The sequence below is a fragment of the Manis javanica genome, chromosome 2 (assembly GCF_040802235.1).
Source record: "Manis javanica isolate MJ-LG chromosome 2, MJ_LKY, whole genome shotgun sequence".
Taxonomy (NCBI): domain Eukaryota; kingdom Metazoa; phylum Chordata; class Mammalia; order Pholidota; family Manidae; genus Manis; species Manis javanica.
The window spans coordinates 112,622,188-112,646,954 of record NC_133157.1 but is presented as its reverse complement, the minus strand read 5'-3'; the positions used below and the strand labels follow the sequence as shown (position 1 = coordinate 112,646,954).

At 40.2% G+C, this 24,767-nt stretch overlaps 1 protein-coding gene across 6 annotated transcripts in view; it reads right to left on the bottom strand.

Annotated features, from left to right (window-relative positions):
• The window catches only part of LOC108387295 (serine/threonine-protein kinase greatwall), an 84,609-nt gene that overhangs the window by 30,350 nt on the left and 29,492 nt on the right, over positions 1–24,767 (bottom strand). Inside the window, exons 1-4 of one of the 6 annotated variants that reach the window (XR_012127987.1) lie at positions 24,443–24,767; positions 21,998–22,135; positions 4,247–4,386; positions 3,488–3,576 (exon numbers count right to left, since the gene is read on the bottom strand). Coding sequence is in view for 5 of the 6 variants with exons in the window: in XM_037006017.2 (XP_036861912.2) it covers positions 3,488–3,576; positions 4,247–4,386; positions 21,998–22,135; positions 24,443–24,628 (553 nt within the window). In the remaining variant the exon portion in view is untranslated. Of the gene's footprint in view, positions 1–3,487; positions 3,577–4,246; positions 4,387–21,993; positions 22,136–24,442 lie in introns of those variants that run through there. The other 5 variants (XM_037006017.2, XM_037006016.2, XM_073229129.1 and 2 more) reach the window with 5 other exon arrangements.

Sequence of the window (24,767 nt, the reverse complement as noted above, 5' to 3'; positions counted from 1 at the left end):
AGTCTCTTGTAAGCAGCATACAGATGGGTTTGCTTTTTTATCTATTCTATTACTCTGTGTCTTTTGATTGGTGCATTCAGTCTATTTACATTTAGGGTTATTATTGAGAGATATGTAATTATTGCCATTGCAGGCTTTAGATTTGTGATTACCAAAGGTTCAAGGGTAGTTTTTTACAATCTAACTGTCTAACTTGACCTGCTTATTAAGCTATTATAAACACAGTCTGATGATTCTTTATTTCTCTCCCTTCTTATTCTTCCTCCTCCATTCTTTATATGTTAGGTATTCTTTTTCTGTGCTCTTTTGGGTTTCCTTTGACTGCTTTTGTGAGTAGTTGATTTTATTTTTTGCCTTTAGTTAGTATTTGGTTGGTCTGCTTTCTTTGCCGTGATTTTATTTTCTCTGGTGACATCTAATTAGGCTTAGGAGTGCTTCCATCTAGAGCAGTCCCTTTAAAATACCCTGTAGAGGTAGTTTGTGGCAGGCAAATTCCCTCAACATTTCCTTGTTTAATCCCTCCTTCATATTTAAATGATAATCCTGCTGGATACAGTATTCTTGGTTCAAGGCCCTTCCGTTTCATTGAATTAAATATATGGTGCCATTCTCTTCTGGCCTGTAAGGTTTCTGTTGAGAAGTCTGATGATAGCCTAATGGGTTTTCCTTTGTAGGTGACCTTTTTTCTTTCTCTGGCTGCGTTTAATACTCTGTTGTTTTCCTTGATCTTTGCCATTTTAATTATTATGTGTCTTGGTGTTGTCCTCCTTGGGTCCCTTCTGTTGGGAGTTCTGTGGGCTTCCATGGTCTGAGAGAGTATTTGCTCCCCGACTTTGAGGAAGTTTTCAGCAATCATTTCTTGAAATACACTTTCTATCCCTTTTTCCCTCTTCTTCTGGTACCCCTATAATGCGAATATTGTTCCATTTGGATTGGTCACACAGTTCTCTTAGATTCTTTCATTCCTGGAGATCCTTTTATCTCTCTCTGCCTCAGCTTCTCTGTGTTCCTGTTCTCTGATTTCTATTCCATTAATGGCCTCTTGCACCTCATCCAGTCTGCTCTTAAGTACTTCCAGAGATTGTTTTATTTCTGTATTCTTCCTCCTAACTTGACCCTTTAGCTCTTGCATGTTTGTCTGCAGGTCCATCAGCATGGTTATGACCTTTATTTTGAGTTTTTTTTCAGGAAGATTGGTTAAATTTACCTGCCTAGGCACCCTCTCATGGGTTGTCTGGGTTATTCTCGAGTGGATCAGATTCTTCTGCCTTTTCATGGCTATAGAGGTACTGCTTGGTGGTTGCCTTTCCCTCCTAGAACAAAATCCGTGGGCAGTTGGCACGTGTGTTATCTGGGCTTCCTCTGCCGGTTACCCACTCATGGGGAACAGCTTCTGGTTTTATTTTCTGAGCCGCCGCAGGCAGGGTAGGCATTGCGGCAGCCCATAGCCCCTTGGGGAGGGGCAGGCACGCTGGGTGTGCTCTCCTGCGAGAACTGCAACACTTAGCACCTTGTTCCGGCTTCCTCTGTGCAAGCCAGCAGGGCCTCTGAGTCTGGCCTGGTATTCTGTGGAGTAGGCTCTGGGAAGTTGCTGTGGGTGCTGCCCCTCTCAGGCTGCTCCCCTAGTATGGCGGGGCCATGCCGGAGGGGGAATGGACGGGAGGCTGTTTATCGCCATGAGGGGCTTCAGAGCTGCGCTGCCTCCTAGGATGCTGGAGCACCTGAATTTCCCTGGGATTCCCAGTTGCTGGGCTGAGTGTGCTTGGACACTTCCTTCCAGTTGTGAGGACCCTGTCCCTTTCATATTCTCAAAAAGCACTCGCTTTTCTTTTGTCTCACAGGCAACAACTGCAGGGACCCACCTGCAGATTTTACTGTTCCATTTCCCTAATATCCAGCACACCACACAATGTGTGTCTGTGCTCCCGGTGCGGATGATTAGGGCTGGGTATTTAGGAGTCCTGGGCTTCCACTCCCTCGCCACTCCAACTCCTCTCTTCCTGCTGGGGAGCTGGTGTGGGGAGGGCGCTCGGGTCCCGCCGGGCTGCAGCTTGTATCTTACCCCCTTTGTGAGGCGCTGAGTTCTTGCAGATGTAGATGTACCCTGGCTATTGTACTGTACCTTCTGGTCTCTCTTTTAGGAATGGTTGTATTTGTTTTATTTTAAAAAATATATGTCATTTTCGGAGATTTCCCTGGCCCTACTCATGCCGTCATCTTGGCTCCTACCTTTTCCAATATTTTATCTGCAACCTGGGGAGTTATATTTGCTTCCCAATTTAAAAGCTGGCTAGGTTTTAGAAATCCAATGTGATAAACATACAGCATAGCATACAACACTTCTAGCGGCATCTCATCTAGCTACCTGTATGCAAATATCCATGTTCTCATATATTCACTCATGGAATGTATGTGTCATCAAGTGAAGTAGGATTAAAAAAAACTATGAACAGCCTATATCAGCTCAGGTTAGGTTTTACCAAACACATGAAAAACCTTAAAGTATTCAACTTTTTTTGAAATTTGTCCTTGTAGACAAAGAATTACAGATCTGTATGTTTTTTCAAATAATTATAATCCCATGGTTTGTAATTTGTAGGCTCAATTTTGAATTCCACTATTTAGTTATTTCTATCCTCTACTGTTTAATACATAATGCACTATGACACCAAAGCAATGAGTTATCATTTATCCATGTTTCTTTGATAAATGTATGTAATTTCTAGTTTCTCCCTATTAGAAACAATGCCACTACAAATAATTTTGTTCACATATATTGTTCCTTCGAATGCTTTCCTTAGAATAAGTGCCACAATATAGGTCGCTAGGTCAAAAAGAATTAAAGCCTTTTGTTTCTTAAAACACACTGGTAAATATCCTTTGCAAAGTGCTATGCTAATTTACAATGTCTCTAGTAAAACTTAGTGTTCTTGTCAGTCTCATTAACTTTGGATCTCCAGTTCTCCTTTTTGGGGGGCCAGCTTAATAGTGTATTAATGTATACATTATTTTTTTAAAATTAGAATTTCTTCCATCACTAGTAGTGAAATTAATATATTCTCGTGTGTGTGTGTGTGTGTGAGAATTCTGTTTTCATTTTCTTTGCCCGTTGTTTGTTATGTACATTTGAATAAGTTCTTTAAGGGTTAACTTTTTATCATGTTATAATTATTTTAGTCATTTTATTGATGTTTAACTGGTCTGAAGAAATTTTAGTAGGAATAAAAAGTCAGAAGAACAGAAACTGAGTTCTTTTTGAAGATCCAAAGATCTTTGAGGACCTTTGGGCATTCAAGAATATTTATTCTCATTTTTCATCTTAAATTAAAAAAACTACCATTACACCTTTCTAGACTATCTTGGAACAAATAATCATCAAATTGTATTCATTATAAACTAAAAATGAAAAGAGTGGAAGTTAATGAAGCATAGCGTCTAAAAATTTCTTGGATTTTTAAAAAGGTAACTTACCTGCTATTTTTCTTACCTCTATTCAAAGAAACTTTGGAAAGGCCAAAATCTGTTAGTTTAATATGACCTTCGTTAGAAATTAGCATGTTATCTGGTTTCAAATCCCTGTGCATACAAAAGACAAATAGCAGATAACTGAAAAACAGCTAGTGTTGCTAACAGAATTACCAGGGAAAAAAATAGAAGGTTACAGAAGAATCAAATCCTATTTATTTTCCCTAAAATAAGGTACTCATTGATGGCTTTCAAAGTGCAGAAAACAACTCTCAAAAGCAAACCATCTTTTGTATATTTGAATCTACAAGCAAGTTAATGGATTTAATGCTAGATTATCTTTGGCATTACTCATTACATACTCCATTAAAATAAATAAGCTTCATCAGATAAAATAAACCATAAGCCTGGTCAAATCACATTTACCTCTTTCAAGGAGGGTAAGACTAAGCCTTAAGAGAAAAGCCACATAACCTGATTTCTTTGCACCAAGCAAAACACTGTAAATTAGCTGGGTATGACAGTAAAGGAATGGAAAAAAGATGCAATATTCTTCACAATAAAATGGCATACCCACAGTCAAAACAGCAAATTGAAAAAGCACAGGGAGACGGAAAAAACAGTTGACTCTATTTCTAAACTCACAGAAGTTACTACTAAACTTTAGATAACCCAGGTAAATAGGTAAGTGGTAATGCAAATATTTAAGACTCAAAAATCTGATACATAATTTGATAACCTATGCTTTTCAGTAACAGTTTGGAGAAAAGTCAGTCTTTACCTGTGGATGATTCCATGTCTGTGAAGATAGTCTAGAGCCAATGCTACCTCAGAAAGGTATTTCACAGCCATCTCTTCATCAAAATAACCATATATATGAAGGAGAGACTTGACATCCCCACCAATAAGATATTCCATTACCTATCAAAAGTGAATATAAATGTGGCAAACAAAGCCACTACTATTAAATGTAATGTGAGCATATTTTTAGCATAGTTCTACAATAGATACATTTTCTTGGTATTACTCAGTACAAATTAATTCCAGGTTTGCTCATGTTGCCATAGGTTTTTCATTTAAATTAAGCTGTTTAAAAATTCAGACTTACAGAAAAGGTGTATGAATAGTAGAATGATAACCCATATATTCTTCCATCTAGATTCACTAGTTGTTAGCATTTTGCCACATCTGCTCTCTTCCTCTCCACATATATGAATATGAAGTAAATATTTACACTAATCACTAATTATGTTAGAAAATAAACATAAGAACACAATAACATTAATCTACATTTCTTACATGCATGTATTTTTGTTCAGAATAAGCAGCTTAAAAAATATGGCAACATCAGCAACTGATATTAATATATAACTTTTAAATTATTGCTGAAGAGGTAGAGAAAAGATGGCCACTTGAGTAATGTGGTGAAAATCTACTCCCAAAACCACATATATTTTGAAAACACAGCACATACAACCATTCCTAAAAGAGTGACCAGAAGTAACAGTACACCAGCCAGTCTACATCTGCGAGAACCCAACATCTCGCAGAAAAGGTAAAGTACAAAGCTGCAACCCAGCAGGACCTGGGGACTCAACCCACAGCAGCACACTGGCCGGAGGAAAAGAATCAGAGCAGGGAGGGAGAGGAAGCACAGCACTGCTCAATACCCAGCCCTAAAAATCTACCCCAGGAGCAGAGACCCACACTGCATAGTGTTCTGTAGATAAGAGGGGCAGAAAAGCAAAGTCTGAGACTAAGATTGTGAATAGGTTCCCACAACCGGCTACCCTAGGAAAAAAGAAAAACAGGCACTTTAAAAGACTTCTCTTTTAGGGGGGCGGAGCCAGGATGGCAGCGTGAGTAGAGCAGTGGAAATCTCCTCCCAAAAACACATAGAGCTATGAAAATATAACAAAGAAAAATCTTCCTAAAATAGAGACCACAGGACACAGGACAACATCCAGACCACATCCACACCTGCAAGAACCCAGCGCCTTGCGAAGGGGGTAAGATACAAGCCCCGGCCCGGCGGGACCCGAGCGCCCCTCCCCCTGGCTCCCGAAGGGTGAAAGAAACCGGAGCGGTTTTTTTTTTTGTTTTGGCGAGTGCTTTTTGGAAGCCTTAAAGGGACAGGCCCCCGTTGCTAGGGAGGCAGGGTGGCGGGACCGGTGAGCAGGTGCCTGGGACCGGCGCCTGAGGACAAAGAATATCCCGCGTTTCTCCCTGCGGGACCAGCGGCCGGGTGCCTGTGACCGGCGCTGGGGGACGAAGGAAATCGCGCGTTTTTCCCCCTTTTTTTTTTTTCTCTTTTTGGCGAGTGCTTTTTGGAAGCCTTAAGGGACAGGGACCCCGGTGCGAGGGAGGCAGGGCGGCGGGACTGGTGAGCAGGTGCCTGGGACCAGCGCCTGAGGACAAAGAATATCGAGCGTTCTTTCCCTGTGGGACCGGTGGGTGGGTGCTTTTTGGAAGCCTTGAAAGGACAGGGACCCTGGTGCTAGGGAGACTGGGCAGCAGGACCAGTGAGCGGGTGCCTGGGACCGGCACCTGAAGACAAAAAAAAAAAAATCGCGTGTTTTTTCCTTTTTTTTTCTTTCTGTTCCCTCTCTCATAGTTACTGTTGTTGTTTTGGTTTGGAGAGTGCTTTTTGGAAGTCTTAAAGGGGCAGGACAGGTCACTTAGACCAGAGGCAGGGAATCTGGGGATCTCTGGGCACTCTAATCCCCTGGGCAGCAGGGAGCACAGAGGCCCCTTACAGAGATAAATAGCCTCCCGGCCGCTCCCCCTCCAACGGGGCTCCACCATTTTGGAGGAACAGCCCCAGCCAGGCCAAGCCCACAGCAACAGCAGAGATAAACCCCATAGCAACTGGGCAGGAAGCAGAAGCCCTGTCTGTGCACAGCTGTCCAGCACAAGCCACTAGAGGTCGCTATTCTCCTAGGAGAGGAAGGCCACAAACCAACAAAAAGGGAAGCTCTTACAGTGGTCACTTGTACCAGCCCTGCACACTATCTCTAGCACCATGAAAAGGCAAAACTACAGGCAGACAAAGATCACAGAGACAACACCTGAGAGGGAGACAGACTTAACTAGTCCTCCTGAAAAAGAATTCAAAATAAAAATCATGAACATGCTGACAGAGATGCAGAGAAAAATGCAAGAGCAGTGGGATGAAGTCCGGAAGGAGATCACAGATGTAAGGAAGGAGATCACAGAAGTGAAACAATCCCTGGAAGGATTTATAAGCAGAATGGATAAGATGCAAGAGGCCATTGAAGGAATAGAAGCCAGAGAACAGGAACGTATAGAAGCTGACATAGAGAGAGATAAAAGGATCTCCAGGAATGAAACAACACTAAGAGAAATATGTGACCAAGCCAAAAGGAATAATATTCGTATTATAGGGATACCAGAAGAAGAAGAAAGAGGAAAAGGGATAGAAAGGGTCTTTGAAGAAATAATTGCTGAAAACTTCCCCAAACTGGGGGAGGAAATAATCGAACAGACCATGGAATTACACAGAACTCCCAACAGAAAGGATCCAAGGAGGGCAACACCAAGACACATAGTAATTAAAATGGCAAGGATCAAGGACAAGGAAAGAGTTTTAAAGGCAGCTAGAGAGAACAAGGTCACCTATAAAGGAAAACCCATCAGGCTAACATCAGACTTCTCGACAGAAACCCTACAGGCCAGAAGAGAATGGCATGATATACTTAATGCAATGAAACAGAAGGGCCTTGAACCAAGGATACTGTATCCAGCACGACTATCATTTAAATATGATGGCGGGATTAAACAATTCCCAGACAAGCAAAAGCTGAGGGAATTTGCTTCGCACAAACCACCTCTACAGGGCATCCTACAGGGACTGCTCTAGATGGGAGCACCCCTAAAAAGAGCAGAGAACAAAACACACAACATATGAAGAATGGAGGAGGAGAAATAAGAAGGGAGAGAAGAAAAGAATCTCCAGACAGTGTATATAACAGTTCAATAAGCGAGCTAAGTTAGGCAGTAAGATACTAAAGAAGCTAACCTTGAACCTTTGGTAACCACGAATCTAAAGCCTGCAATGGCAATAAGTACATATCTCTCAATAGTCACCCTAAATGTAAATGGACTTAATGCACCAATCAAAAGACATAGAGTAATAGAATGGATAAAAAAGCAAGACCCATCTATATGCTGCTTACAAGAAACTCACCTTAAACCCAAAGATAAGCATAGACTAAAAGTCAAGGGATGGAAAAACATATTTCAGGCAAACAACAGTGAGAAGAAAGCAGGGGTTGCAGTACTAATATCAGACAAAATAGACTTCAAAACAAAGAAAGTAACAAGAGATAAAGAAGGATACTACATAATGATAAAGGGCTCAGTCCAACAAGAGGATATAACCATTCTAAATATATATGCAACCAATAAAGGAGCACCAGCATATGTGAAGCAAATACTAACAGAACTAAAGAGGGAAATAGACTGCAATGCATTCATTGTAGGAGACTTCAACACACCACTCACCCCAAAGGATAGATCCACCGGGCAGAAAATAAGTAAAGACACACAGGCACTGAACAACACACTAGAACAGATGGACCTAATAGACATCTATAGAACTCTACATCCAAAAGCAACAGGATATACATTCTTCTCAAGTGCACATGGAACATTCTCCAGAATAGACCACATACTAGCTCACAAAAAGAGCCTCAGTAAATTCCACAATATTGAAATTCTACCAACCAATTTTTCAGATCACAAAGGTATGAAAGTAGAAATAAATTCTACAAAGAAAACAAAAAGGCTCACAAACACATGGAGGCTTAACAACATGCTACTAATAATCAATGGATCAATGAACAAATCAAAATAGAGATCAAGGAATATATAGAAACAAATGACAACAACACTAAGCCCCAACTTCTGTGGGATGCAGCGAAAGCAGTCTTAAGAGGAAAGTATATAGCAATCCAGGCACACTTGAAGAAGGAAGAACAATCCCAAATGAATAGTCTAACATCACAATTATTAAAACTGGAAAAAGAAGAACAAATGAGGCCTAAAGTCAGCAGAAGGAGGGACATAATAAAGATCAGAGAAGAAATAAACAAAATTGAGAAGAATAAAACAATAGCAAAAATCAACGAAACCAAGAGCTAGTTCTTCGAGAAAATAAACAAAATAGATAAGCCTCTAGCCCAACTTATTAAGAGTAAAAGAGAGTCAACACAAATCAACATAATCAGAAATGAGAATGGAAAAATCACGACAGACTCCACAGAAATACAAAGAATTATTAAAGACTACTATGAAAACCTATACGCCAACAAGCTGGAAAACCTAGAAGAAATGGACAACTTCCTAGAAAAATACAACCTCCCAAGACTGACCAAGGAAGAAACACAAAAGTTAAACAAACCAATTACGAGCAAAGAAATTGAAACAGTAATCAAAAAACTACCCAAGAACAAAACCCCGGGGCCGGACGGATTTACCTCGGAATTTTATCAGACACACAGAGAAGACATAATACCCATTCTCCTTAAAGTGTTCCACAAAATAGAAGAAGAGGGAATACCCCCAAACTCATTCTATGAGGCCAACATCACCCTAATACCAAAACCAGGCAAAGACCCCACCAAAAAAGAAAATTACAGACCAATATCCCTGATGAATGTAGATGCAAAAATACTCCATAAAATATTAGCAAACAGAATTCAACAGTATATCAAAAGGATCATACACCATGACCAAGTGGGGTTCATCCCAGGGATGCAAGGATGGTACAACATTCGAAAATCCATCAACATCATCCACCACATCAACAAAAAGAAAGACAAAAACCACATGATCATCTCCATAGATGCTGAAAAAGCATTTGACAAAATTCAACATCCATTCATGATAAAAACTCTCAGCAAAATGGGAATAGAGGGCAAGTACCTCAACATAATAAAGGCCATATATCATAAACCCACAGCCAGCATTATACTGAACAGCGAGAAGCTGAAAGCATTTTCTCTGAGATCGGGAACCAGACAGGGATGCCCACTCTCCCCACTGCTATTTAACATAGTACTGGAGGTCCTAGCCACGGCAATCAGACAAAACAAAGAAATACAAGGAATCCATATTGGTAAAGAAGAAGTTAAACTGTCACTATTTGCAGATGATATGATACTGTACATAAAAAACCCTAAAGACTCCACTCCAAAACTACTAGAACTGATATCGGAATACAGCAAAGTTGCAGGATACAAAATTAACACACAGAAATCTGTAGCTTTCCTATACACTAACAACGAATCAATAGAAAGAGAAATCAGGAAAACAATTCCATTCACCATTGCATCAAAAAGAATAAAATACCTAGGAATAAACCTAACCAAAGAAGTGATAGACTTATACTCTGAAAACTACAAGTCACTCTTAAGAGAAATTAAAGGGGACACTAATAAATGGAAACTCATCCCATGCTCATGGCTAGGAAGAATTAATATCGTCAAAATGGCCATCCTGCCCAAAGCAATATACAGATTTGATGCAATCCCTCTCAAATTACCAGCAACATTCTTCAATGAATTGGAACAAATAATTCAAACATTCATATGGAAACACCAAAGACCCCGAATAGCCAAAGCAATCCTGAAAAAGAAGAATAAAGCAGGGGGGATCTCACTCCCCAACTTCAAGCTCTACTACAAAGCCATAGTAATCAAGACAATTTGGTACTGGCACAAGAACAGAGCCACAGACCAGTGGAACAGATTAGAGACCCCAGAAATTAACCCAAACATATATGGTCAATTAATATTTGATAAAGGAGCCATGGACATACAATGGCAAAATGACAGTCTCTTCAACAGATGGTGCTGGCAAAACTGGACAGCTACATGTAGGAGAATGAAACTGGACCATTGTCTAACCCCATATACAAAGGTAAACTCAAAATGGATCAAAGACCTGAATGTAAGTCATGAAACCATTAAACTCTTGGAAAAAAACATAGGCAAAAACCTCTGAGACATAAACATGAGTGACCTCTTCTTGAACATATCTCCCCGGGCAAGGAAAACAACAGCAAAAATGAGCAAGTGGGACTACATTAAGCTGAAAAGCTTCTGTACAGCGAAAGACACCATCAATAGAACAAAAAGGAACCCTACAGTATGGGAGAATATATTTGAAAATGACAGATCCGATAAAGGCTTGACGTCCAGAATAAATAAAGAGCTCACACGCCTCAACAAACAAAAAACAAATAACCCAATTAAAAAATGGGCAGAGGAACTGAACAGACAGTTCTCCAAAAAAGAAATACAGATGGCCAAGAGACACATGAAAAGATGCTCCACACTGCTAATTATCAGAGAAATGCAAATTAAAACTACAATGAGGTATCACCTCACACCAGTAAGGATAGCTGCCATCCAAAAGACAAACAACAACAAATGTTGGCAAGGCTGTGGAGAAAGGGGAACCCTCGTACACTGCTGGTGGGAATGTAAATTAGTTCAACCATTGTGGAAAGCAGTATGGAGGTTCATCAAAATGCTCAAAACAGACCTACCATTTGACCCAGGAATTCCACTCCTAGGAATTTACCCTAAGAACGCAGCAATCAAGTTTGAGACAGACAGATGCACCCCTATGTTTATCGCAGCACTATTTACAATAGCCAAGAATTGGAAGCACCTAAATGTCCATCGGTAGATGTATGGATAAAGAAGATGTGGTACATATACACAATGGAATACTACTCAGCCATAAGAAGTGGAAAAATCCAACCATTTGCAGCAACATGGATGGAGCTGGAGAGTATTATGCTCAGTGAAATAAGCCAAGAGGAGAAAGAGAAATACCAAATGATTTCACTCATCTGAGGAGTATAGGAACAAAGGAAAAACTGAAGGAACAAAACAGCAGCGGAATTACAGAACCCAAAAATGGACTAACAGGTACCAAAGGGAAAGGAACTGGGGAGGATGGGTGGGCAGGGAGGGATGGGGGGGAACAAGAAGGGGGGTATTAAGATTAGCATGCATGGGGGGAGGGAGAAAGGGGAGGGTGGGCTGCACAACACAGAGAGGACAAGTAGTGACTCTACAACATTTTGCTAAGCTGATGGACAGTAACCGTAATGTGGTTGTTAGGGGGGACCTGATATAGGGGAGAGCATAGTAAACATAGTATTCTTCATGTAAGTGTAGATTAAAAATTAAAAAAAAAAAAAAAGAAAGAAAGAAAGAAAAGGGGGATTACTCCTTGACAGGATAAAACTATTGGTAAATCAAAGATCAACGCATGCTTTAAATATCCTTAATGTTGATCACTTAAAGGGTGTCAGATGATCAGGTATGGAGGTACTCTTTTCTGATAATATTCCTTTCTCTTAATTAAAAAAAAAAAACAAGCAGTTACTGTGTGCTGACCTCCAATGAGTTCTGCACAGTGGTATAGAGGGCATGTCAAAGTGTGGGCAAAGGGTCTGTTTGTTTCTATGCAGAAGATCAAGGCCTAGCTTGGATACCCAGAAAATGAACTAAGATACGATATGAGGAGGAGCTTCCGTCATCAGCACTCTCAGGAGGACTTGTGTCAGGGGATGATCATCAAAAAGCCTCCACAGGTATCCGGACGATGCTGCGGTTGTGGCTTCGTCCACCCCACTGTCTCCTGGACTTGCCATAGGAATGAGGAGGGAGATGTCTAGGCTGGCATGTGCATACAGTGAGACAACGAATTTGACCGGATCTGTACTGTTGGAACTCAACCAGGAGTTGGGAGGGGTGCAAGTTGTAGCACTCCAAAATCTCATGACTATAGACTATCAATGGATAAAAGAACATATGGGATGTGAACAGATCCCAGAAATGGGCTGCTTTAATTTGTCTGATGGTTCAAGTACAGTTGGACAATATCCATCATATCATAGATAAATTTTCACAAATGCCTAGGGTGCCTAAATGGTTTTCTTCGCTTCACTGGAGATGGATGGTAATTATAGATTTGCTTTGTTTATGTTACCGTATTCCTATTATGTTAATATGCGTGTGCAAATTAGTTAGTAGTTTAAAACTATACATACTTAAGGTACTATACAAGAAGATATGTCAAAGAAATAATCAATCCTCCCATGTTTTCTTCCATATGCTACTTCTATACCTTTTCTTCTTCCTTCCTAATTACAACCCTTAAATAGAATTCGCACCTCATATCGAAGTTACCGAGTATCATAATTCCTCCAGGTGGTAAAGATACCTCGAGACAAGTGCTGGGCATGGAAGCCACAGGGCATAAACCTGCAAAGAAGTAAAAAGCTAACCTTTGCAAACAATATGGCTTCTCTCTCACTTACTAACTTTACATTTCCCTGTATGGCCCCGGAAGATGACTGGTTAGCCAGAGACGGGTAAGATTCCCCAAGGGAGGAACAACCTAAGACAGGCACAGTCGCAGGGGGGCCATAAGGTGAGAATTTGGGGATCAACAGAGGTGAGGCTCAGAACCTCACCCCCCCTGCTTTGAGAGAAATCTTCTGCATCCGTGGATGTCTTGCTGCCCTTGTCTAGCCTGGATTAATACTTAGTCCATAGGCACACACCTGATCATCTGATCATCTACATTTGCCCTCTTACAGCACTAAGCTATGTTTTCTACCTTTACCTTGCATCTACCTACCACTTCAGCATTTTATTAAAAATAAAAATAATAATAATAATAGGAGAAATGTGGGATCAACAGATAAATCAAGTACAAAAATCAAACGAATATTCATATTTGACCTGATTGTTTATAGGTCATAATGCATGATCAAAACCGAAAGTTTCTGTGATGAATGCCCTTGTACTGTTCACCATGTAAGAATTTATTCACTATGTAAGAATTCGTTCACCATGTAAGAACTTGTTCGTTATGCTTCAGAAGATTGGAGACTGACGAGAATTAGGCTTGAGATGGATTAATGATTGTACATTGAGCGTTGACCCCCGTATACTGAATTTTATTGTTGTTAACAACCATTTGATCAATAAATATGAGAGATGCCCTCTCAAAACAAAAACAAACAAACAAATAAATAAATAAATAAATCTGTTACCAGTTGAAAAAAAAAAAAAAGACTTCTCTTTTAAAGGGGCAAGGGTTTAGGAGAAGAAACAGGTGGACAAAATTGTCCTGGAACACTCGGCTCAGCAGGCTGGAAACTTTCAGGAGCTTCAGGCGACCTATCCCCCTGGTTGGTAATGCAGCCCCAAGGCCCCTCACCACGACAAGCACCCTGCAGTTCCTTTCACCCTGCCAGCACCTGCGAGCAAACCAGCTGTCCTGGCCATTGTGGAGACCAGCCGGAGGGCAGCCCTGCCTACAGCAACTACAGAGCTTAACGCAGAGGCTTCTCCCTGCGCACCACTAAGGGGCCCAGACCCAGAGGCTGCTCCCTGCATGCGGTTGACCGGCAAAGACAGCAGAGATGGGCGCTGAGACCAGGAAGCATGAAACAGCTTTGTTCTCGCGGGTGCTGCGCCAGTCGACTGCAACCCCGCCATCACCCTAGGTCATCCCAAGGGCAACCCCATCCACAGCAGTTTAGGGGATTAACCTACAGGTTGCTCCCTGCACGTGGTTAACTAGCACAAACAGTGAAGAGAGGCACAGTGACCAGCAAGCAGGAAGGAACTTTTTCCTCCCAGCTGACACCTGTGCCACTCACCTGCCACCACTCCCATTGCTCCAGGACTATGGAAAGGCAGAACCTTGTTCAATTCAAAATCCCTCAAACACCAGAAAGAGGGTTTGGTGAGACTGAAATCACAAATCTTCCTGAAAAAGAATTCAAAATAAAAGTCACAAGCATGCTAATGGAGCTACAGAAAAATATTCAAGAGCTTAGGGACAAATTCAGGAGGGACATAACTGAAATGAAACAAACAATGGAGGGATTTAAAAGCAGATTAGGTGAGGTAGAGGAGGCAGTAAATGAAGTAGAAATGAGAGAAGAGGAATACAGAGAAGCTGAGGCAGAGAGATAAAAAAGAATCTCTAGGAATGAAAGAATATAAGACAACTGTGTGGCCAATCCAAATGGAACAGGTGGACAAGAATGCATTACAGGGACACAAGAAGAAAAAGAAGAGAGAAAAAAGGGATAAAAAGGATCTTTGAAGAAATAATTGCTGAAAACTTCCCGAATCTGGGCAAGTAAACAGTCTATCAGGCCATGGAAATCTACAGATCTCCCAACACAAGGGATCCAAGGAAGACAACACCAAGACATACAATAATAAAATGGTAAAGATCAAGGACAGAGTATTAAAAGCAGTCAGGGAGAGAAAAAAGATCACCGACAAAGGAAAACCCATCTAGTTATCTGCAGACTTCTCAGCAGAAACCTTACAGGCCAGAAGGGTGTGGCATGATAAATTCAATGCAACGAAACAGAAGGGCCTTGATCCAAGAATACTCTACCAGCAAGATTATAATTTAAATTCGAACGAGGGGTTAAACAATTCCCAGGTAAGAAAAAATGAGGAAATCTACCTCCCATGAACCATCTGTACAGTGTATTTTAAAGGGACTGCTCTGGATGGAAGTATGCCTAAAACTACATGCCTAGAACTACTATATTACCAGAGAAAATAAAACCACAGAAAAGCAAGTAGACCAACTAAATACTAACCAAATGTAAAATTAAATCAGCTACTCATAAAGTCAGTCAAGGGCTACACAAAGAGTTCAAAATATGATACCTAACATATAAAGAGTGGAGGGGGAAGAAAAAGAAGGGAGAGAAAAAATAATCATCAGACTGTGTTTATAATAGCATAATAAGTGAATTAAGGTAGACTGCTAGATAGAAAAGAAGCTGCCCTTGAACCTTTGGTAACCACAAATTCAAAGCCTGCAACGGCAGTAAGTACATATCAATCAATAATAATCCTAAATGTAAATGGACTGAATGCACCAATCAAAAGACACAGAGTTACAGAATGGATGAAAAAGCAAGACCCTTCCTAATGTGGCCTACAAGAGACTCACTTCAAACCCAAAAACAACACAGACTAAAAGTGAAGGGATGGAAAAGTTATGTCATGCAAACAATTGGGAGAAAAAAGCAGGAGTTGCAGTGCTTGTATCAGACAAAACAGACTTCAAAACAAAAACAGTAAATGAAGGACATTACATAATAATAAAGGGGTCAGTCCAACAAAAGGATATAACCATTATAAATATCTATGGACCCAACACAGGAGCACCTACATATGTGAAACAAATACTAACAGAATTAAAGGGGGAAATAGAATGAAATGCATTCATTTTAGGAGACTTCAACACATCACTCACTCCAAAGTACAGATAACCCAGACAGAAAATAAGTAAGGAAACAGAGGCACTAAAGAACACATTAGAACAGATGGACCTAACAGACAGCTATAGAACACTCCATCCAAAAGCAGCAGGATACAAATTCTTCTCAAGTGCACATGGATCATTTTCAAGAATAGATCATATACCAGGGCACAAAAAGAGCCTCAGCAAATTCAAAAAGACCAAAACTGTACCAACCAACTTCTCAGATCAAAAGGTAGGAAAATAGAAGTGAACTGTACAAAGAAAGCAAAAAGGCTCACAAGCACATGGAGGCTCAACAATATGCTCCTTAATGATCAATGGATCAATGACCAAATTAAAACAGAGATCAAACAATATATGGAAACAAATGACAACAATAGCGCAACGCCTCAACTCCTGTGGGATGCAGCAAGCAGTTCTAAGAGGAAAGTATATAGCAATCCAGGCCTATTTAAAAAAGGAAGAATTATCCCAAATGAACAGTCTAAATTCACAATTATTGAACCTGGGAAAAGAAGAACACATAAGCCCAAAATCAGCAGAAAGAGGGAAATAATAATGATCAGAGAATAAATAAATAAAATTGAGAAGAACAACACAACAGAAAAAATTTATGAAACTAAGAGCTGGTCCTTTGAAAAATAAACAAAATAGATAACCCCCTAGCCAGACTTATCAAGAAAAAAAGAGAATCTACACACATAAACAGAATCAGAAATGACAAAGGAAAAATCATGACAGACACCACAGAAATACAAAGAATTATTAGAGAATACTATGAAAAACTATATGCTAACAAACTGGATAACCTAGAAGAAATGGACAACCTTCTAGAAAAATACAACCTTCCAAGACTGATCCAGTAAGAAACAGAAAATCTGAACAGACCAATTACCAGGAATGAAATTGAATCGGTAATCAAAAACTACTGGACCAGATGGCTTCGCCACTGAATTTTATCAGACATTTAGAGAAGACATAAGACCCACTCTCCTTAAAGTTTTCCAAAAAATAGAATAGGAGGGCATACTTCCAAACTCATTTTATGAATCCAACAACACTCTAATACCAAAACAAGGCAAAGGCACCACACACACAAAAAACTACAGAACAATATCCCTAATGAACACAGATGCAAAAATACTCAACAAAATATTAGCAAGCCGAATTCAAAAATACATCAAGAGAATTAGACATCATGATGAGTGAGATTCATCCAATGGTGCAAGGATGGTACAATATTCGAAAATCCATCAACATCATCCACTATATCAATAAAAGATGGACAAAAATCACATGATCATCTCCACAGACGTCAAAAAGCAACCAATAAAATTCAACACACATTCGTGATAAAAACTCCCAACAACATGGATATAGAGGGCAAGTAGCTCAACATAAGAAAGGCTGTATATGACAAACCCACAGCCAACATCATACTTAACAGTGAAAAGCTTTCAGCTTTTCCTCTAAGACTGAGAACAAGACAAGGATGCCCATTCTCCCTACTTTTATTCAACATAGTACTGGAGGCCCTAGCCCAGCAATCAGACAACACAAAGAAATAAAAGGCATCCAGATTGGCAAGGAAGATTGCAGATGACATGATATTGTACATAAAAAAAACAAAAGAATCCACTCCAAAACTCCTAGAACTAACATCAGAATTCAGCAAAGTAGTGGGTTACAAAATTAATACACAGAAATCTCTTATATTACTATACACTAATAATAAACTAGCAGAAAGAGAAATCAGGAAAACAATGCCATTCACAATTGCATCAAAAGAATAAAATACCTAGGAATAAACCTAACCAAGGAAGTGAAAGACCTACATATACCCTGAAAACTAGAAGACACTCTTAAGAGAAATTAAAGAGGACACTAATAAATTGAAATTCATCCCATGCTGTTGGCTAGGAAGAATTAATATTGTCAAAATGGCCATCCTGCCTAAAGCAATCTACAGATTCAATGCAATCCTATCAAAATACCAACAGCATTCTTCAACAAACTGTAACAAATAGTTCAAAAATTCATATGGAACCACCAAAGACCCTGAAGAGCCAAAGCAATCCTGAGAAGGAAGAATAAAGCAGGGGGAATTATGCTCCCTGACTTCAATCTCTACTACAAAGCCACAGTAATCAAGACAATTTGGCACTGGCACAAGAACAGACCCATAGACCAGTGGGACAGGATAGAGAGCCCAGATACAAACCCAAGCATATATGGTCAATTAATATCTGAAAGAGGAGCCATGGATATACACTGGGGAAATGACAGCCTCTTCAACAACTGGTGTTGGCAAAACTGGACAGTTACATGTAAGAGAATGAAACTGGATTATTGTCTAACTCCATACACAAAAGTAAACTCAAAATGGATCAAAGACGTGAATGTCAGTCATGAAACCATAAAACTCTTAGAAGAAAACATAGAGAAACATCTCTTGAATGTAACATGGGCAACTTTTTCATGAACATATCTCTCTGGAAAAGGGAAACAAAAGCAAAAATGAACAAGTGGGACTATATCAAACTAAAAAGCTGCTGTACAGCAAAGGACACCATCAGTAGAACAAAAGGGCATCCTACAGTATGGGAGAATATATTTGTAAAGGACATATCTGACAAGGGGTTAACATCCAAAATACATAAAGAACTTACACACCTCAACACCCAAAAAGCAAAAAACCCGATTAAAAAATGGGCAGACGATATGAAGAGACAGTTCTCCAAAGAAGAAATTCAGATGGCCAACAGGCACATGAAGATGCTCCATATGGCTATTTATCAGGGAAATGCAAATTAAAACCACAGTGAGATATCACCACACACAAGTCAGCATGGCCAACATTCAAAAGACAAAACAACAAATGCTGGCGAGGATGTGGAGGAAGGGGAACCCTTCTACACTGCTGGTGGGAATGTATATTAGTTCAACCATTGTGGAAAGCAGTATGGAGGCTCCTCAAAACACTCAAAATAGAAATACCATTTGACCCAGGAATTCCGCTCCTAGGAATTTACCCTAAGAAAACAGGATCACAGATTCAAAAAGACATATGCACCCCTATGTTTACTGCAGCACTATTTACAATAGCCAAGATATGGAAGCAACCAAAATGTCAAACAGTAGATGAATGGAAAAAGAAGATGCGGTACATATACACAGTGGAGTATTATTCGGCCATAAGAGGTAAAGAAATCCTACCATTTGCAACCACATGGATGGAGCTAGAGGATATTGTGCTCAGTGAAACAAGCCAGGTGGAGAAAGTCAAGTACCAGATGATATCACTCTTCTGTGGGGTATAACAACAAAGCAAAAACTGAAGAAACAAAACAGCAGCAGACTCACAAACCTAAGAATGGACTAACAGTTATCAAAGGGAAAGGTACTGGGGAGGGTGGGTGGGGAGGGATGGATAAAGGGATTAAGGGACACTATGATTAGCACACATAATGTAACGGGCACGGGGAAGACAGTGTAGCACAGAGAAGACAAGTAGTGACTCTATAGCATCTTACTATGCTGATGGTCAGTGACTGTAAGGGGGTATGTGGTTGCGACTTGATAATATGGATGAATGTAGTGACCACAATGTTGCCATGTGATTGTATATCAATGATACCTTAATAAAAAAAAATTCTTGCTGAGTAATTCAAGAATATTGTTGAAGAGGTCATGCCCTGTCAACCACTAAATTCTTCATCACATATCTCCTAATAAGGATATTTTGCATAACTACAGTGTAATAAAATTCAAGGAAGTTAATGCAAATATGTTATTTAATGTGAAGTCTATATTCATATTTCTCTGATTATCTCAATTTTGCCTCTGATAGCATCTTTCCTCATTTCCTATGCTCAAACCAGGATCACACATGGTATTTAGTTGTCCTTTCTCTTTAGTCTCCTTTAATTCAGAACAGGTCTTTCCTTTTTTTTAGGGCGTGGTGGAGGGAAGTCTTTCATGACCTCTGATTATTTCCTCATGAGTCATGCTACACATCTTCGGCATATGCAACGTTGAGTCCTTACTGATTCACACCAGATGAGACACCTAAAGTTAGCGTGTTCTATTACTGGTGATGTTAACTTTGACCACTGACTTAAGGTGGTGATATCAGATGTGTCCACTGAAGAAGCACTGTACAGAAACTGGGTCAGTTTGCCAACCAGTGGCTTAAAAGACAGAAAGTCTTTCATCTTCTTACTGCTACTATATATATATGCTTTTTGGACTTAAGACAGTGTATCATGCTAAAAAGTAAACCCCCATCTCATGCTTTCTCAGAACCTTGGGGTTTCCTGAAGGGCTGTCTTTAGTCTTGCTTTGAGGGTGATTTCTAATACAAATTTGTATCTTTACTCCAAAATCCTTCCCCCCAGCATCACCAGGTCTTATTCTCCACAGAGAAGGTCATTACAACCATGCACTGCAATTCATGCTAATGTATTCACTGGAGTTACTTAAAATAGTAAAAAAAAAAAAAAACCAAACATTAAAAAAGAAACCAACTCAACAATAGGGCATTCACTAAAAAAATTATGGAATTCATAAATAAATCCATGGAATTCCATGTAGTCATTAAAAAAGATGAGGTCATCACTAAGAGGAAAAAATAAGTAGAATAGCATTTGCAATATGATCACATTTAACATGCATTCATTTAAACAACTGTGGTTTGTAAAAAACTTAATTTTATCTTGAATTAGTCCTAATGCAAAAAAGGGGCTCACCACTGTTCTAAATAAACCTTTTACTTAAGTTTTCTGTCCTTCCCATTAAATCTTTGCAACCACATTTAACATCAGTCTAAATATATTCACAGATTTACTGGAAGATTAGGAATGGACTTAATCATCAAGTACCAAGGGAGTTTTAGATCAGACTCTTTTTATGGCCTATCCTGAATTTGCATGTCTTTAGCTTAAAGCTGTATATCATGTTCTTCCACATCAGAGTTCTGTTCAGTCTCAAACCAGTATAGCATAAAGTTGCAGTGTGGCACGATTATGTTCCAGGGTCACAGACAGCTTGAGCATATCAAGGATTAGGATTTCCACTCTTAAAGGCAATCAAATTATGAAAAGAATGAGCCTTCTGCTAATAAACACATATATCCCATATCTAAATTCTACATTTTAAAGGCCTATTCATTCATAGAAAACCATTTGTACATACTAGACAGAAGCTACTGGAGTTACCAAACATTTGATCCATAGACCTTCTCTGAAGTCAGAACTTCGAGAATCTGTAGTCAAAATGACCTTGCCTCTTGCTGTCCCCCTCAAATTCCTCACTAGAATACTGAGTTGTTGCTTTAAATGAAAAGCAAGAACTCCCAAAGTCCACACACCCAAAATTTACCACTTCCTAGATTTTCTTATTATATACCAAACTTTTATACAGTGTATGTCAAGTGTATGTCCTGTGCCTACAAAATATTCTGGCACTGTGTTCAGACACTGTTTCACATGCTTCAAAATAACCTTCAAGGTAAGGTTGGGACTATCATTATCTCCATTTTGCAGGCATGAAAACTGAGGTATGGCAGTTAATTTTATGCATCAGTTCAGCTAATCCACAGTACCTAGACATTTGGTGAAACACCAATCTAAATGTTGTTATGAAGGTATTTTTTAGATGAGGTGAACATTTAAATCAGCAGACTGAGTAAAAGCTGATTTTTCTCTCCATAATGTGGGTGGGCCTCATCCATTCAGTTGAAGGTCTTACAAGATCAAGGTGGTGTCCTAGTCTTTCCCTCCCTTCCACTGCTGCACCTCACCCCAAGACACATGCAAGAGGGAATTTTCTGTCTCTGTACTGCTTTTGGACTTGAGCTGCAACATCGGCTCTTCCCTAGGTTTATAGCCAGTCTGCCTGCTCTTTAGTTTTTTGACTTGCTAGCCCCCACAAACACACAGGGCAATTCCTTAAAATAAATCTCCCTCTCCACACATACACAGACACCTTATTAGTTCTTTCACCCTGGAAAACCCTGGCAAATAGAACAGGTGCAGTAACCTGATAACTTGGCCAAGGTCCTAAAGCTAGTAAGTTAGGAGTTGGGATCCAAACCTAGGTACTGTGAACCCAGACACTATCTTAAGTCAATGACTTCAGTGATTAAAGGGAGAAAAGAAATGTAAAATTACTTACTCACCAAGTAGACGTTGTTTGCTGACTGCAGTGAGTAGTACAAATGGACAATGAAAGGACTTTTGCTTAGTGCCAGTGCATCCCTCTCAGCTTGTACCTGATGAGTCATATTTTTGTTGATCATGTCTGCTTTTTTGACAACCTATAGTAGATAACATGACAACAGACACATTCACTTTATTTTTTATTATAAGGTGTTCCCAGGTTTCAAAGATGCCTTCATGAAAACAACCAGAGAGAGAAAGCAGATATCATTTGGATCTCACATTGCCATCAGGAAATTCTGCCCGAAAAAAAAAACTTTCCTCAACATAGAAGTGCTTATCTTGGTATCAAGTAGCAAAAGTATTGCTTCCTTTTTGAGAAGGAAAAAGAAGTAAACAAATTCCCGACTGCCCTACATATTAGGAGAAGATCCTGTTCTGCTGTTCTTCTAACAAAGCCAAAAGATAGTAATATTCCTAATAAGTCCCCAGATAATCAGGAATCTAGGCACAGGGAAACAGTAGCTAGTAAGATTTTTTTTCCCTTCTGATTCCTTGATGGATGGGAATAGAATCAGAAAGAGGAAGAGTGTAGAAAGTTTCTCTTGCCTAGGGAAAAAAAATCTTGAGAATGACTCGAACTCCTGAAATTTAAGTCTCAAATGCTGTCCTACAGAAAATAACTAATTACCCTTTCAGGTTTCAAGGTAATTGGTACAGAAGGAAAAGTACAATCTACATTAAAATTGGAGCACTAAAGTGATTCATCAGTACCGATGAGATCAATTCTCAGGACAATTAGCAAAAAAAGGGCATATTTGTTCTAAAGATTCATTAGAGTATTGCCAGCATAAACATAAGCTCAGAAACAAAATAATACACATCATGCAGAGACTAGCCAATTGGCCTGGATATGGGAAAGATACAGTGGAAATTCAAAGCCAGAACTTGGAGGGTAACTGCTTTTCTAAGGCATTTGAACTTTAGCTTGCACATAACAGCCTAAGGAATACATGAAAAAATAAAAGTGATTCCAGTTAGGGGCCTATTATAGACTAGGTATGGAACTAAGGGCCTGATGAGCCTCAAAAACAGCATGCTAAGAAAAGCCAGATGCAAAAGGCCAAGGTGCTAGGTGTAACAGATAGAAGCAGCTTGGGTTCTCTGCCTTCATACTGTATTTGCCTCCTGCTTTTAACCTCTGGGCCAAAAGAAAATGAAGGAAAAGGAACAGGCTTCTGAGCAGCCCTGCAGCCCTGCAGGTATGCTTGTTCATCATCAAAAGGAATTTTGCTTACGGTTTGAGATTTCTGCAAACAGCGACTTACTCGAAGCTTGCCTCTCCCTAGGAGATGGGGACCTGGGCAGACTTGGGAGGGAAGGGGTAATATGAATAAAAGGCAGAATGGACAGGACTAGTTGAGAGACAGGCTATACAGATCAAGTACAGTTAAAATGACTCAATTTTGTAGGCTGAATGGCAGAGATGATGGTGGTGGTATTAAATGGAAAGAGGGAATACAGGAGTCAGAGTGGTTTGGTGGAGAGGATTGTTCAGGTTGGAAACTGTTTCAAGTACAATTTCCAGGTGCCTGGTAGCTAGTCACAGAGCAGTGTCCACAGGAGACTGAAACTGCACCTGCACTCAGACTGCTGCTTTCTTCCCATCATCCCATCAAATCAGTGCTGAAATGTGAGTAATCTGAAACAATGGGAGTGGATGGGCACCAAGGTGGCCAGAACAGCTTCAAAACACTGAAAGCTTTTGAATGCATTTGGAATGATATATATACTGCTGCAAGGATAAAGGAGTGATTTAGGACATCTTTCAGCTTAGGTCTTTAAAAGTACAGTCTAGATTTATAATGAAAGGTTTGAAGAGAAAAAATGGGGCTCTATTAATATGGGAAGTAATCTATGTCACAGCATAGTTAATAATATAGTATTATTTGAAAGTTGCTAAGATCTTAGAAGTTCTCATCAAGAGAAAACAATTTGTGTCCTGAGGGATGTTAACTAGACATACTGTGATCATTTCGCCATATGTACAAATACTGAATCATTATAGTGTACACCTGAAACTCAGTATGTTCTACGTTAATTATATCTCAATAACAAAAGAAATTAACCTATGTTTAACAGATAGAATTAAAATGAAATTTGGAAATAACTGTTTCAAATTTAATCCAGGTAAAGGCCAAATCAGTAAAAGGGGTTCCTAAGTGCTGCTGTCTCCTAAGTGTTTTGGCGCGAGGAGAAGGGCGGCGAAGAGGGCAGACACCCGTATTGCCCGCCCTGAGGTTACCCAAGCGGAGAGGTCAGCTCCAGGGCTCTGGGGGCTTTGGCAAGCCAAGGGACCTCAGTCTCACCGCTCCGGCGGCCCTGGGGACTGCCCAATTCAGGGGGCGGGAAGGAGGGCCGCTGGGCCGGACACTCCCTTTCTTCTTTACACCTTGACTTCTTACCTTCACCGCATACAACTTGCCGCCTTTTTGCGCGAGGTACACCTTCCCGAAGGCGCCCCGGCTAATGGGCTTCACTATGTTGAATTCCTCAATGGAGGGAGGTCTCGGCACCGGAACCCTCTGCACGCACTCCCCTGTCGCCGCGTCTCCCCCGCTCTCCGTCTCTCTCCCCGCGGTGGGCTTCATCGCAGTGAAGCCCAACGCGGACCCCGCAGCCGCCGCGCAGGACCCCTAGCCGAACCGAAATTCCAGCCAACAGGGTTCAAAGGGAGGCCCCGCCCACACCGCCCGCCGACGGGACGTTCCCGCGCTCGCCGCGCCCAGC